The sequence below is a fragment of the Meles meles genome, chromosome 16, assembly GCF_922984935.1.
Source record: "Meles meles chromosome 16, mMelMel3.1 paternal haplotype, whole genome shotgun sequence".
NCBI lineage: Eukaryota > Metazoa > Chordata > Mammalia > Carnivora > Mustelidae > Meles > Meles meles.
The window spans coordinates 41,434,593-41,447,481 of NC_060081.1; the positions used below are offsets into that span (position 1 = coordinate 41,434,593).

Consider the following 12,889-nt stretch of genomic DNA (forward strand, 5'->3'; position numbering starts at 1 on the left):
AATTTTTTTTCCTGTTCTTTTCTTTGCCTTAATGTAGGTGTAGGATGAGATTAGCTTGTTTGATTTATCTTTGGTGATAGTTCTTTCACAGATTGAAATTGCTATCTAATTAAAAAAATATATCGTACATCCTTCGATAAGCTCTAAGAGTTTGGAAACTTTCTAGAAGAAAATCACAGTAAGTTTCTTATGGAATAGTCACACATGTCTGTTTTTCCTTTAGGTTCAAGAATTGACCAAGGAATGGACAAATAAGTGGAATGAAACCCAAAATATTTTGAAAGTAAGGACTGTAATACGGTGCCTTAATCTTACTCTCTTGGCTCAAATAGGTAAAACATTTTTTCTTTCTCTCTCAAATATGGCTATTATATGCTTTGCTTAAGGTAAGATCAGTGACTTTTGGGGATTGGGTTTCTGGTTTGATTTTGACTCAGCACATATTAAACTCACCTTAATATTCAAGGGCATCCTTAATTTTCAGGGGGCATCTTTCCTGCCTTTGTTAAACCCAATGTAAAAGCGATATGTTAGATGAGGGGGGAAAAAAATATGTTCCATGGCAATATTGTAGTATGTGCATGCATTAGCATGGCTAGATTTCAGAAATTTCTGGACTAGTAATTTCCTATTGGAATTTTGACCTGTCTGTCTCAGCGGCTAGACAGAGATGGTCTGCCTGTTTGACAAGGCTCATGGTGAAGCCATTGGCTTCCAGTTTTCATCCTGTATTTTCATCCAGTTTTCATATGTATTTCTTCATGTTTCCAGTTTTTGTTGGGTTGGCAGGAAACCTGAGTCATCTGTTGAGGGTCAGCCGTGCCAGGTGTGTTATAAGCTGAATATAAGTTTTGTTAGTGTCTGATTTCATGAGAGAAGGTGATTCAGAGACAGCTGAATCCTAGCTTTGTTTTTGAGGCCCATTCAGTCAAAACTTCCCGGCAGGAAGGAAGTCTCCTCTACCACTGGCGAGGCTGGAAAGATGAAGGTTAGCTGCATGTCTTGGCAGAACCCTAACTTGGATTCCCTGTACCTGAAAACGGAGCACCCACTGAACTGTGTCATGGGGGCGAGTTAGTTCTGTGTCTGACAACTCTGAGGGGGGTCAGCAGTGGACTGTGTTCAGTTCTCCATGTGCCGTTTAGGTGGCCTGGCCTGCTCTGGGGCTTGAAAAGACTTTCTGGTGAGGTGGGAGGTTGTGCTGTGCTGCTCAGTGTGGGTGGGTTGTGGTGTCTGAGAGCTGACACTTCTGGTAACAGAAAGCACGGCCCTGAGTGAGGGTTTCCCAGTCCACCCTTTCTTTTCTCCCCTTCTGGTTCTGATGATAGTGTCGTATTATTTTGAGGTACTTCCTTGTTATTTCCTGTGTCAAGAGATTTTTGTGTGGAAAACGGAGCCAGGACCTCACTCACATTTCAGGGTAGTCAGGTGTGGAATTACACCCCACCACAAGACGTGGGTAGTTTTCACCTGCAGCAGCATCAGCTCTCAGAAGCAGGGCCACCACCCCTGACTGTGAAGCCCATGTCGTTTGACCTTTCATGGCACAGTGTACACTTTGCTCAGTAAATTTGCTGAGAGAGAGGAAGGAAATCTGTTCCATTTGAGGAGGAGGGAAACCAAATGGTTAGCTCTGAAAATCACTGCGTGTATGCCATTCAGCACAGGCAGCAGCGCAGCAGTACCCTGAAGACTCTAGCTTCTCCCTTCTGCTGTGTGCAGCCCTGGTGCCTGGAGAAGGGGTTCTGTGACAGCTGCACACAGTAAGCCAGATTTGGCCCGAGAGCCGCCATGATGGACCCCTCTGCTCCTTTGTTACGTTTTTCCTCCTGTGGTGATCCTGGGCCCTGAAGTTAAGTCGTCCTGCCATTCCAATTCTATTATTCATAAATCTCTTTATTTTTATATTTCTATAACTTTTCAGATGAGAAGAGTGGAAATGTGAGGTGTGCTAGGTGTTAAAGGTTATGAGGAAAGCTGATGATATTTCACATTTTTCCAGCTCTTGCTCTTATAAGCCCATTTTGGATTTCTCTGCTGGTATTTGTGTTTTAAATCTATAGTGGTTTTCTGCTCACGTTTGATATTTTAAGAGCTGTCTTACTGGAAGACAATGCCTGAAGCCTGAGGTTAAAAAAAAAAAAAAGGCAGCTACGCAAATGCTGTATTTGAAAACATGCTTTGGAAATCGATGAGGAAAGGGCTTGTTATCCGATGAGTTTGTATCTGTGTGGTTTATGAAATCCCTTCCCATGTTTCTGTTGTCAGACTGTTCCTTCGGTCAGCTTTTTCTCCAGTAATGATGTATAGAACCCATTCCAACCCAGTGACTTAAAATAGCATTTTCTCTCATGCGTGTGCAGGTTGGCTGGGGGTTGGCTGGGCTGGGGTCCAGGCTGTGGGTGGGTTGGGGTCTGCTCCACATGTCTCTTAGCCTCTTGGACCAACTGTTGTCCAGGGTATACTCTTCTCATGGTCTTGGCTAAGGTACAGGCAGGCAGGCCTAGTTGTACAAGCACGTTTCAAGTTTCTGTTTGCACTGTGCCTGCTAGCATCACGTTGACCAAAGCAGGTCACTTGGCTGAACTGAAAATCAAGAGGGAAAGAAGTACACTTCATTCACAATAAAGTGATGCCAGCGGTGTAATTGTGCAACCTGCTTTGAGATCAGTGGTTTAATTTACACACGCCCATGTTAAAAGGTGAGCCTTCAAATTCTGGGAACTTGGTCTTTAGAGAATTCGCACATTTTGTAGAGACCGGCCCAGTGAACCAATAAATTCCCAGGAGTATGTTCATTGTCAGGACCCAGTTGTGGACTCTGCCTGTTTGCCAGTTATTGGCCTTTTCAAGCTCCCAATTCTGAACACGCAAGGAGAGACTTTTGGGGAGAAGAATGAAGAGAGTTAAAATATTCAGGGGATTGAAGGGAGAGGCAAGGGCGGATTTGGTGTTTGTTAGTACCACGAGTGTCTGCCTTGTTGCTTTTTCTTGTCCAAGTGTATCGGCGAGTCGTTTCAGAGGAGACACATGGGTATTGTTTCAAGAGAGGACCAAGGAGAGGAGCATGACCCATCTTTTCGGTCATCAGAATGATCTTCTTTGTCAGTATTGAGCCATCTGTGCTGTATGCTTGTATCTCCTCCTTCAGTTATGAGACCCAGGATTAGTCTATCAGCATTCATTACGTGGAGTTGCTTCAGGAGTAAATGGGAGTCCCCTCTCATGCAGGGGTCTCAGTCAGTGTGTAAGGCAGAGGTCCCTTAATGGCAGAATTACACATGGAAATCCCTTCATTTCCTTTTAAATCACTAAATCCTGAGCTCCTGGATGCTCACAAGCCAAGGAGTAACTTTGTTCCCTTCTTTTAATTTGGTCTGTGGCTTCCCTTGCTCTGGATGAGTGATCCAAGGCCCTCTTGTGTGGGGGTGGAGGGAGAGTGGAAGGCAGCCGGCCAGACTGGTGCTCTGAGAAGGGATGATGGCTGTTTGCAGCCAGGCTGGGGGCACCATGGTGACAGTGACAGCCTTAGGCTTTGATCTGTGGGACTTGGATCTCAGGTTTCTGTTCCCTTTCTGACTCACTGAGTCATGACACTTAACCCACAACTGTCACATACCCTGGTTCCTAGCTTAGAAATCAGGGTGGATGGCAACCTCTTCCCTAGATCCAAGTGAATAGACTACAGCATAATACAGTCCTTGGAGTTATTTTGAAAGTGGCTATTGAAGGTACAAAGTATGTTAATCTTAAGGAGGCTGTTCTTGGGCAGTTGGGTAATGAGAGTTTTATTTTCCTCCATGATGTACTCTGTATATCCACTCTCTTGCCCCTTAATCTGCCTTCCTTATTTTCATTAGTCTTCATTTCCTGGAAATTCAAGTCCAGACCCCCAGAGGCAGTGGTCTTCTCCATTCCCTGTTTACTTGGACAGTTCTGCCTGCCCCAGGACCCCTGGCATCCCACCCACCCTGCCAGAAGTCCTGTTGGTCCCAGCGCATACCTGCGTGATGGGTCTCTGAGTGTTTCTTGGCCATTGCCTGTGTTGCTCCACCATTCCAGATGCTTCCTTCCCCTTTCTAGGCCTGTCAGAATCCATGTGGACGTGCTCTCTCTAGTCAGACTTCTCCTCCCTCTGCCCAACTGGAATGATTTTGTTCTTGCACCTTTATAGCATTCGGTTTTACCTCTGCCACAGCAACCATCACAACCTGAGGTTGGTTGCCTTGATTTCTCCTTCTGAACAGGAGCAGGGTCTGGCCAAGGACTGTCTCTTTATTATCCTGTGAGCCAGCTTTTGGAACTCAGCTTCCCTACAGAGCAGGCATGCAGCGAAAACTTAACTGCATTCAAGTAGTATCCAGAAACAAAAACCAAGACCTTTATATTAATTTGCTAGGGTTGTCAGACAAAACCTCACAGACTGGGGTGCTTACACAGCAGAAATTTATTTTCTCAGTTCTGGATACTAGACGTCTGAGACCATAGTGTTGGCAGGGTTGGTTTCTCCTGAGGCTTCTCTCTTTGACCTGTGGTTGGCGCCCTTCTGTGTCCTCACGTGGCCTTTTCTCAGTGTGCTTGCACCGCTGGTCACCCCCTGTGTGCTAATCGCCTCTTTTTATAAGAACGTTGGGCAGATTGTACCCTAACTGCTTCATTTTAGTGTAATTACCTCTTTAAAGGTCCTGTCTCCAAATATAGTTACATTCTGAGGTACTGGAGAGTAGGGCTTCAACAGCTGAATTTCAGGGGGAACGTTCAGCCCCTCATGACCCGGAAGCATACACAGCTGATGGAGCGGTGGGAGAAATAACATGGGGTGTCGTGCACACAGTGGTCTTGTTCCTACCTCTACCTTCCATCGTATGTTCCTCATTCTTCTTTGAAAGGCTTGTTGGTGAGTGTGTTTGTTTTTTTTTTTTTTTTTTTTTAATCTTTGGAAGGAGTGTGCTGTGGCTGCCTTGCTTTAGATTATGGTCCCGTCCTTCATCTGGATCAGTTAGATACCCACCTTTCGAAGTGTGACTCCTGGACCAGCAGCATCACCATCATCTGTGAGCTGGTCGGAGCTGCAGGCTCGCAGGCTCCCCCTCAGAGGTGCTCTGTCAGAATCCTGGATTCCTGGGTCTGCACCCTTGTGTTTAAGGAAATGGGGAACAGGCTCGGTTTCTTTGCTGTCAGAACTCTTCTTCCCCTTCTCCAGCTCTGCCCTGGGTCATGAGGGATGGACTTCCGGGGCCTGATGGGCTCCTGTGCAACTCCCGGGGAGATTGGAGCGAGAGAACAGACCTCTCGCTCTCCAGCTTCTTGTGGCATCCACACGACCCCTCCCGGGTGCCATCCTGCCTGGTGACACAGGATACCCCTGTGTCCCTCCTGCCCACGAGTGATGCCCGCTCCCGCTGGCATCAGTTTGAGGGTAGCCTCATCATCCCCCATGGCTTTCAGGCTCTTCCTTCAGCCAATTCCCTGTTTAAAGCCCCTGGGATGTAAGCCCTGAAGTAGTTTCTGTTTCATGGTTTGACCTGGTCTGCTACCAGAGTTCCACATCCCAGTCTCTTGCCATGCTGTGCCAGCCCCAAAGACTCTGTCTGGACTCTTTGTCCCTTTCTCCTCTCTCTTTCTAGTCTCTTAGAATGCTGCCCAATATGTTTTTCATCCTGGCTGAATTTGTGTTAAACGGTGATAACTCTCTTGGGTCTTGGAACTTAATGTTGTGATAAATCCAGCAACTAGAAGCCTGGATCAGTGCGTTCCCGAGGCCACGGTATCGTTTCCCCGTTTGCATAGCTTCGATATTGTGCCAGCTACTCAGTGTTTGAAGTGGTTTATAAAGTGACTACTTGATACCCCTCCTGTGTGCCTTTTGGCTTGGCTTTTTATAAATCCCATATGTTTTACTGCTGATGAGTTTTTCCAAGTAACGAGCCCCCAAATGCTTTGTCCATTCCACTTTCCTCCCCTCCCCCACCCTACCCTTTACATACCTCTTTGGTTTGAAATGGTTTGATTTCTCTGTTCTCACATTTCATCAACGAATGAAAAAAAAATGCTCAAAGATATGTTATCTGACTTCCAGATAACTCCTTGAATTCTGTGCTTCAAAATAAATCACAGTCAGTTTGGACCGCAGCATAAAGCTCTCGAGTGCCTGACAGATGGCATGGCAGAAGGGAGCGCTGACTCTGGGCACGGGCCGGGCCGTCCAGAGCCCAGCCTGACCGCAAAGTGCTGCCTGCAGCCTGAAAGTGCTCTCTGACTCCCGCCAGCGCTGGCTACTCTTCCCATTTTGTAATAAATAGGGTCTCCTCCTTCCTGAAAACATACCCTTTGATGACTCAGGGTCTGACTTGCTTTTGTGTTTTCATTGCCCTGCACAGGACATCTGACTATGACTTGGCACCAGGGAGGGTCAGGGAGGAAGCAGGCTGCCCAGATGCAGAGGCTGCAACTGGAGAGACTTGCCCTTGGAAAGTGAGCTGGTTGTAGAAGTCGAATGAAGGTTGTTGTTGTTGTTTTCAGACATTAATTAAGTGTGTTTTTTTTTTTTCTTGCACACACACAGTAAGCAATGTTTGCTGAATGTGGGGGATGGAGCATACTTGAGTCTATGTGATGGTGGGATCCTAATGCAGATGATTTAAGTTTAAATCATACTGGTGTCTTAATATTTCATCTCTGGGGAAGAGAAGAGGCAGGCCACGACAGGCACTTGGCAGAGCTGGTTAACACTTTGATGGAAGAAAATGTTTTACTTTTTCAGAATGTTTTGACTAATAAGAAATGGAGTAAAATGAAATTGGACTCCTTTCTTGGCATATGGTTTTCTGAGCTTGAATTTCATGGATATGCCTACTTTAAACCAGCTGATCTCTGTTTTATGATAGAATCAGTCAACTGAACTTTTGTCTCTGGAAGATCATGGCAACCCATAAAAGATTTTTTTTTTCCCAGGCTGTCTGTGGTTTTCCATTTCACGGAGCAGACGTGTGTTGGGGAGTATAATGGGTTTGGAAGCAGCAATAATAACTGGGGCTGTTGCTCAGCGGATTGAGGCGGGCCTTTGGATTCCCACCGCCCAGGGCACCAAATCCTCTGGTTTCTAGAAAACCTACAAACAAATTGTGGGAGAGGTGATGCTTTGTGGCCTTTGTCTCCTTCAGATGTAGTTAATCTTGACCTCTTCTTGGTATAAGAATGAACCTGGGGGCAGCTTTAGGATAGAATTTTGTTTATGGACATCAATTTTGCCCAGATTTTGGGTTAAGGAGGAGGCATCTCTGTCAATCATGGGTCACCTTCCTTTTTAGCAACTGTTTGGGCATTTGATGGTTCAAAATTCTGACCTCACACAGTCTCACATACTGTTTCTCGCTTATAATGGCATCTAAAAATACAGAGCATTGTCTCTAGGGTTCATTTGGCTATGTGAAGATACTACATTGAATTTCCAAGTGTTCATCCAAGCAGAGACTGGCTGCAGTGGGAGTTTTGGAAGTCAGTGCTCTTTCCCCTTTGGTTTTTATTGTGAGAAGAGAGTCGGTCCAGCTGAGCACCTGCTTATTAGTGCCGTCCATGTGCGGGTCATGCCTTTATGATCTTAGTAACTGCCATGTGAGTTTCATTTTTGTAAGTTTTAAAAACTTTATTTTCAAACTTTTGAAAGCTTTTTGGTAAAGAAGGGATGAGAGGTAGTGAGCATTTTTTGTTTGGACATACCAATATGCTAATAAGTTAGGATTACTGCCTGAATCGATAAAGAATTTCTAAGTGTTACTATGAATTTAAGAATACCCTCCCTGTAATGGGTTGCCCAGCTTGACTCATTTTCTCTCTTCCATCCATCTGTTCACCACCCGTTTATCCATCCATCCATTCTTGACCTCTCCTCTCTCCCTCCCTCATTCAGTAAACATATGCTTATTGAGAACATTTTCTGTATTAGGTATAGTTCTAGGCATCGGGTATAGCCAATGAACCAACCAAAAAAAAAAAAAACAAACCAAAAACCAAAAAAACCCTTGCCCTCTTGGAGATGGTTATATTCTAGCACTAGGAAACTTTCCCCCCCAATCGTGCATTCTTTGTTAAACTCCCATAACTTCTCTTCTCCTTTTAAAAATAGATTTTTTGGGACACCTGGATAGCTCAGTCACTTAAGTGTCTGACTCTTGGTTTTGGCACAGGTCATTGTCGCACAATTGTGTGATGGAGCCCCACATCAGGCCTTGTGCTCAGTGTGGTCTGCTTCTGATTCTCTCTCTCCCTCAAATAAATACAGTTCTTAAGAAAATAGATTGTTGACAAAACAATATAGTCCCTTCCTCTGATGTGTGATGTTTGAGGCTTCAGATTATGTAAACTACATAATGTCTTACTTTTCAGTTTTAGTATTTTATTAAGTTTACTTAAAAAGATAACTTATGCTAAATGTATTAATATATCTGTATTAATCTGTATTAATTATATTAATCTATATTAATTAATAATTAATCTGTATTAATTATAAATATATCTGTATTAATATATCTATAGTGCTTTGAAAAGCCCCAGAAGCATAAGCATAGAAAGCTTTTTTTTTTTTTTTTTTTTAAGGGGAAGAGAGAGAGCATGCATGGGGCACGAGGTAGAGGGAGAAGGAGAAGGAATCTTAAGCAGGCTCCACATTCAGCACATGAACCCAAGGCAGGACTTGATCTTAAAACCCTGAGATCATGACCTGAGCTGAAATCCAGATTTGGGCACTTCACCAACTGAGCCACTCACCTAGAAAGCATTTGTAACATTGATATCCATTCGGATGTAAACTCCATGAGGATATAGTTTCTGTTTCTTTTGCTGCTGAAAAGGTTTGAACGCTGAATAAATAGAAGGCTAGAATGGCCGGGCGTGGGGATATGTCACTAGAGAAGTTGTTATGAATGAGTTCATCAATGTAGGCTTATCGTTCCTGTTGTTAGGTTGTAAACTCCTGAGGTCAGGGAACATGTTTGTTCATTTTTGTATCTCTCATAAATTCTAGTGCTTTATATACTAGTTTTTTTTATAACTAGGAAGTGTTCTGCGAATAATGGTTGAATGTGGTCAACTGTGTTCTCCTATTTCTGAGAATGTTTCAAGACAAGTTGGAGAACTTTTGCTGCATAACAATCTTCCCTAAAACCTAGTGGCTTTAAAAGACTTAATATTTTCCATGATTTCATGATATAGGCTGGCTCATCGGATTCCCAGGATGGTCGAGAATGGCTTCACTCACATGGCTGGTGGTTGGCTTGGTGTCACCCGTGCATGATCTGGCCTCGTTTCTCCCATCCTTGGACTCATTGATAGGGTGGTCTCTTGAGAGGCTGAGACCCAGTATCGAAGCATTTTTCAAACCTTCACTTGTACTTCATTTGATAATGTCTCCTTGGCCAAAGCTACTCATGTGGCTAAAACCAGGGTTAGGTGTGAGGGAATTACCCAATAGCATGACTTCAGGATGAGCGGTGATTCTTTCCATTTTTTGCAAAAAAATGTGACCACAAGCATCTTTTTTCTCTGTTCTCATTCCTTGTCCCCTTGCCTTACCATCCAGTGACAGTGATTTGCAACAGAGTGTATATGTGTGAGCATGTATTCCTGTGTTTCTGCAGAGGATGGTATGGAGAAGAGAGAGGATTTGGGATAGGGGTTGCAATAAAGATGAATTGAGAGAGTGTTCTAAGAACTTGTATGTCTCCCCCACTCTAATCTGAAGACTAACTTCGTGTTTGAACAAAAGTCACCTACAAAAGCCCCATGTGCAGAGCCCTTTATCTTTTTTAGTGCATTCATATGTACTATCTCCTTGGTTCTTTCTTGATCTGAAGCAAGAGGAAAAAGATGTGATTGTGCTTGACTTGGTATGAAGTTAATTTGTCAGTCTCTCATGGAAGTTAGACTCTGGCTGTTAATTTCCCTCAGACTGTGTGTTCTCCCTTTTCTAAAGTTCTGCTCTTGCAACTGTTTGTTAAGATGAAGGGCAGAGTAATGCAGTTCATTGTTCTTTGAAATTGCGACTCGATAATGAATGGGGGGGGAACCACTGTCAACACTACAGCACTGGAGGTTGACTGAAGAACTTGGCAGGGTCAGAGGCTAAGCGAGTGGTTCCCAGAACCCGCTCCCATGCTGTTAATAATGCCAAGGCTACCATATTTTCCATGGCAGTTTTCATCTTGAAGGAACTGCCCATAAATAAAGGCAACACAAGTATATGTTGGTTCTTACTTTTGAATAACGTTTCTGGAGCAAAAGGCTCAGAAATAAGTCAAATGCACCCTGTTAAATGTTGGAACCATGCGATAAATTATTTTGAATACATAGGGGATTTTCCTTCTGATCTTTGGCAGTGAGGCATATGCGCTGACGGGCTCTTACTGCATATTTATTGCCACGGTCAGGGAGGAAAAGATTGCTTGGTCATATGAAAGTGTGCTTTATGTGCACCTGAACTCACTGGGTGTGCTGAAGTGTAGGAACTTGGTTTTGTTGGCAGGGGTCTTAGAAAGTGACCATGTCATGGTACAGATCAGTTTATTGTTCATGTCACCCGGGAGCACATCTAAGTCATCTTGGATGAGTTCTAGCCATTGTGGGTTTGGAGAGGAGTGTGTGATGGGGAGGGGAGGGGAAGGGTATGGAGTGAGGAGATGGCTCGCAGCCTGCTTCACCAAGAGACTTTTGCCTGCACTCTTCTGGCCTGGGTCACGTTGACCTCTCTGATTCCCAGAACCTCACTGTAAGATGCTGTCAATAATCATACCTGTCACGTAAGGTGACAAATGAACACTTATGGGATGTTTACAGTGCGGTCCAGCACATAGTCAGCAGTATAAGCATTACAGTAATGTTAACCATTTTTTATTTGTTTGGTTTCTGGGAATCCATCCTCTTATATGTAAAAGTGCCAGTAACAGATGTCCTCCCAACTGGGCAGAAAAAAAAAATTAACCTCTACAGAAGCTTTTAAAAGTATATAGTTTTATGCGGTTACAATGTGGCATTTCTTCTAAGACATTTTATGGTGTAGCATTTTATGTTTGTTTATTTCAAGTAGTAGGAAATCCAGTTCCAAACTTGCTTAAAAGGTAAAGGAGTTTATTAACTCACAGAAGAGTAATGGTCTGGAGGTAGCAGGTGTTTTAGGCATGGTTTGATCAAGGCACTGGCTCTGGTTCTCTGGGATTGTTCTTGGTTAAGCCTTTTTGTTGTTGTAATGACTTCATCCTCACACATTCTGGTCTTGGAATGGCAAAGCAATAGTAGCATTCACAGCTTATTTCCACCTGCCACACCGTCTAAATTCGAGGGTTCTGGGTTTGAGAGTCCCCAACAGAATTCTGAGCTTTGCCCTGAATGGTATGTTTTTGAACCAACTGTTGGGGCCAGGAAGAGACCCTGTGCGGATTGGCCTTGACTTGTCAAGCCAAATCAATCACTTTGATAAGGGAATGGGTGACCCTGATTGGTTGAGATGAACCAGGGCCTCCCTTGGGAGCTGGGGTGAGGTCGAGACGCAGCTGCTGTGCACTGTGCAGTAGGGGTAGTGGGTGAGTCTTGGTGAAGCCAAAGGTGTCATGTGCTGGGGTGTAAGATATCTTCAGTGCAAATGAGATGCAAAGTAGCTGAAACATTTTTTTTTTCTTAAGAGAAAATGTTTTCGAATACTTCCTTTATGACTCAGAAGTCCTATATTCAGCTGGAAAATTATGTGAAAGGGCCAGTTGAGTATCTGTACTGTGGTGTGAAGATTTCATATGAGAGAAACTGCTCTTTTCTGGTGTTAGAATCAAGGGTGGCACACAACGCATTCCCTGTATTCAAATGCATTTTCCTGTTCTCCTTTAGATTGATTACTTTATTTAAAATGAGCCCTCAATGTGGGTGTGTTCTCCTCTCCAGCTTTTCATATGGAGCGTTGAATTTAGCTTAATTTCCAGTTGACCCCTTTGGCTTGATGTTTCCCAGCCCAGTCTACCTAGCAACAGTTACTATGAGCAGGGAACTGGCATTGCCCTCCATCTGTAATGCAGTAGCAGGTTTTAAGAGATTACTTTTGCTTAGTATCCTGCTTGATTTTTCGCTTTGCATTATTTAAGGATGACAGCAGTTTCTCTTAACTCCAGGCAGCAGAGTGATTTTTTTTTTTTTTTTAAGCAAAAGTGATGGTTTTAAGAAGTACGTATTTGGGGGTTCCTGAGTGGCTCAGTTCGTCAAGCACCAGCCTTTGGCTCAGGTTATGATCACAGGGTCCTGGGATCAAGTTCCACATTGGGCTCCCTGCTCAGCAGGGAGTCTGCTTCTTCCTCCTACCCCTGCCTGTCCCTCCCTCTGCTTGTGCTCTTTCTCTCTGTCAAATAAATAAAATCCTTAAAAAAAAAAAGGCATGTATTTGTAAGACAGTATAATTAGCAAGTGGGCATCTACTGAGCAAGAAATACGAACCCAGGTGCCATGTAGATATTTATGACCAGGATGTTCTGTTACTTGCAAAGGAGGGGAGATGGCTATACGTTTCTAAAATCTCATGTACTACTCTCTAGCACCAGCTTTGCCAGCTACATACAGCTTTCCTGAGCAAGTGGTCTAGGTCTCCTAGATGAGAGGAGTTAGTTTCCAGTGGTTGTGATTTCCCCTTGAAAGAACGTAACAACACAGGCCTCGCTGAAGGGGGTCATTTCCCTCTGGATCCAGTATGCTCCGTATTAATGAGTTTTATGTAAGCTTTTCTTGTCCTTGCCATTAAAGTAAAAACTACAGTGGCATTCTTAGCAGATTGGACTGAAATCTGCAGCAGAACTTGCTGCGACACTTCTTTAAGTTGCAAAGTCCGGTGTCTCATCCAAAACCACTTAAATGTCAGTTA

The 12,889-nt window shown here is 43.9% G+C and overlaps 1 protein-coding gene across 5 annotated transcripts in view; it reads left to right on the plus strand.

Annotated features, from left to right (window-relative positions):
• KIF16B (kinesin family member 16B) overlaps positions 1-12,889 on the plus strand; it is a 279,293-nt gene that overhangs the window by 66,150 nt on the left and 200,254 nt on the right. For all 5 annotated transcript variants that reach the window (XM_045981076.1, XM_045981079.1, XM_045981080.1 and 2 more), the window contains one exon: positions 224-283. In XM_045981076.1, the coding sequence (XP_045837032.1) occupies positions 224-283 (60 nt within the window). The remainder of the gene's footprint in view (positions 1-223; positions 284-12,889) is intronic.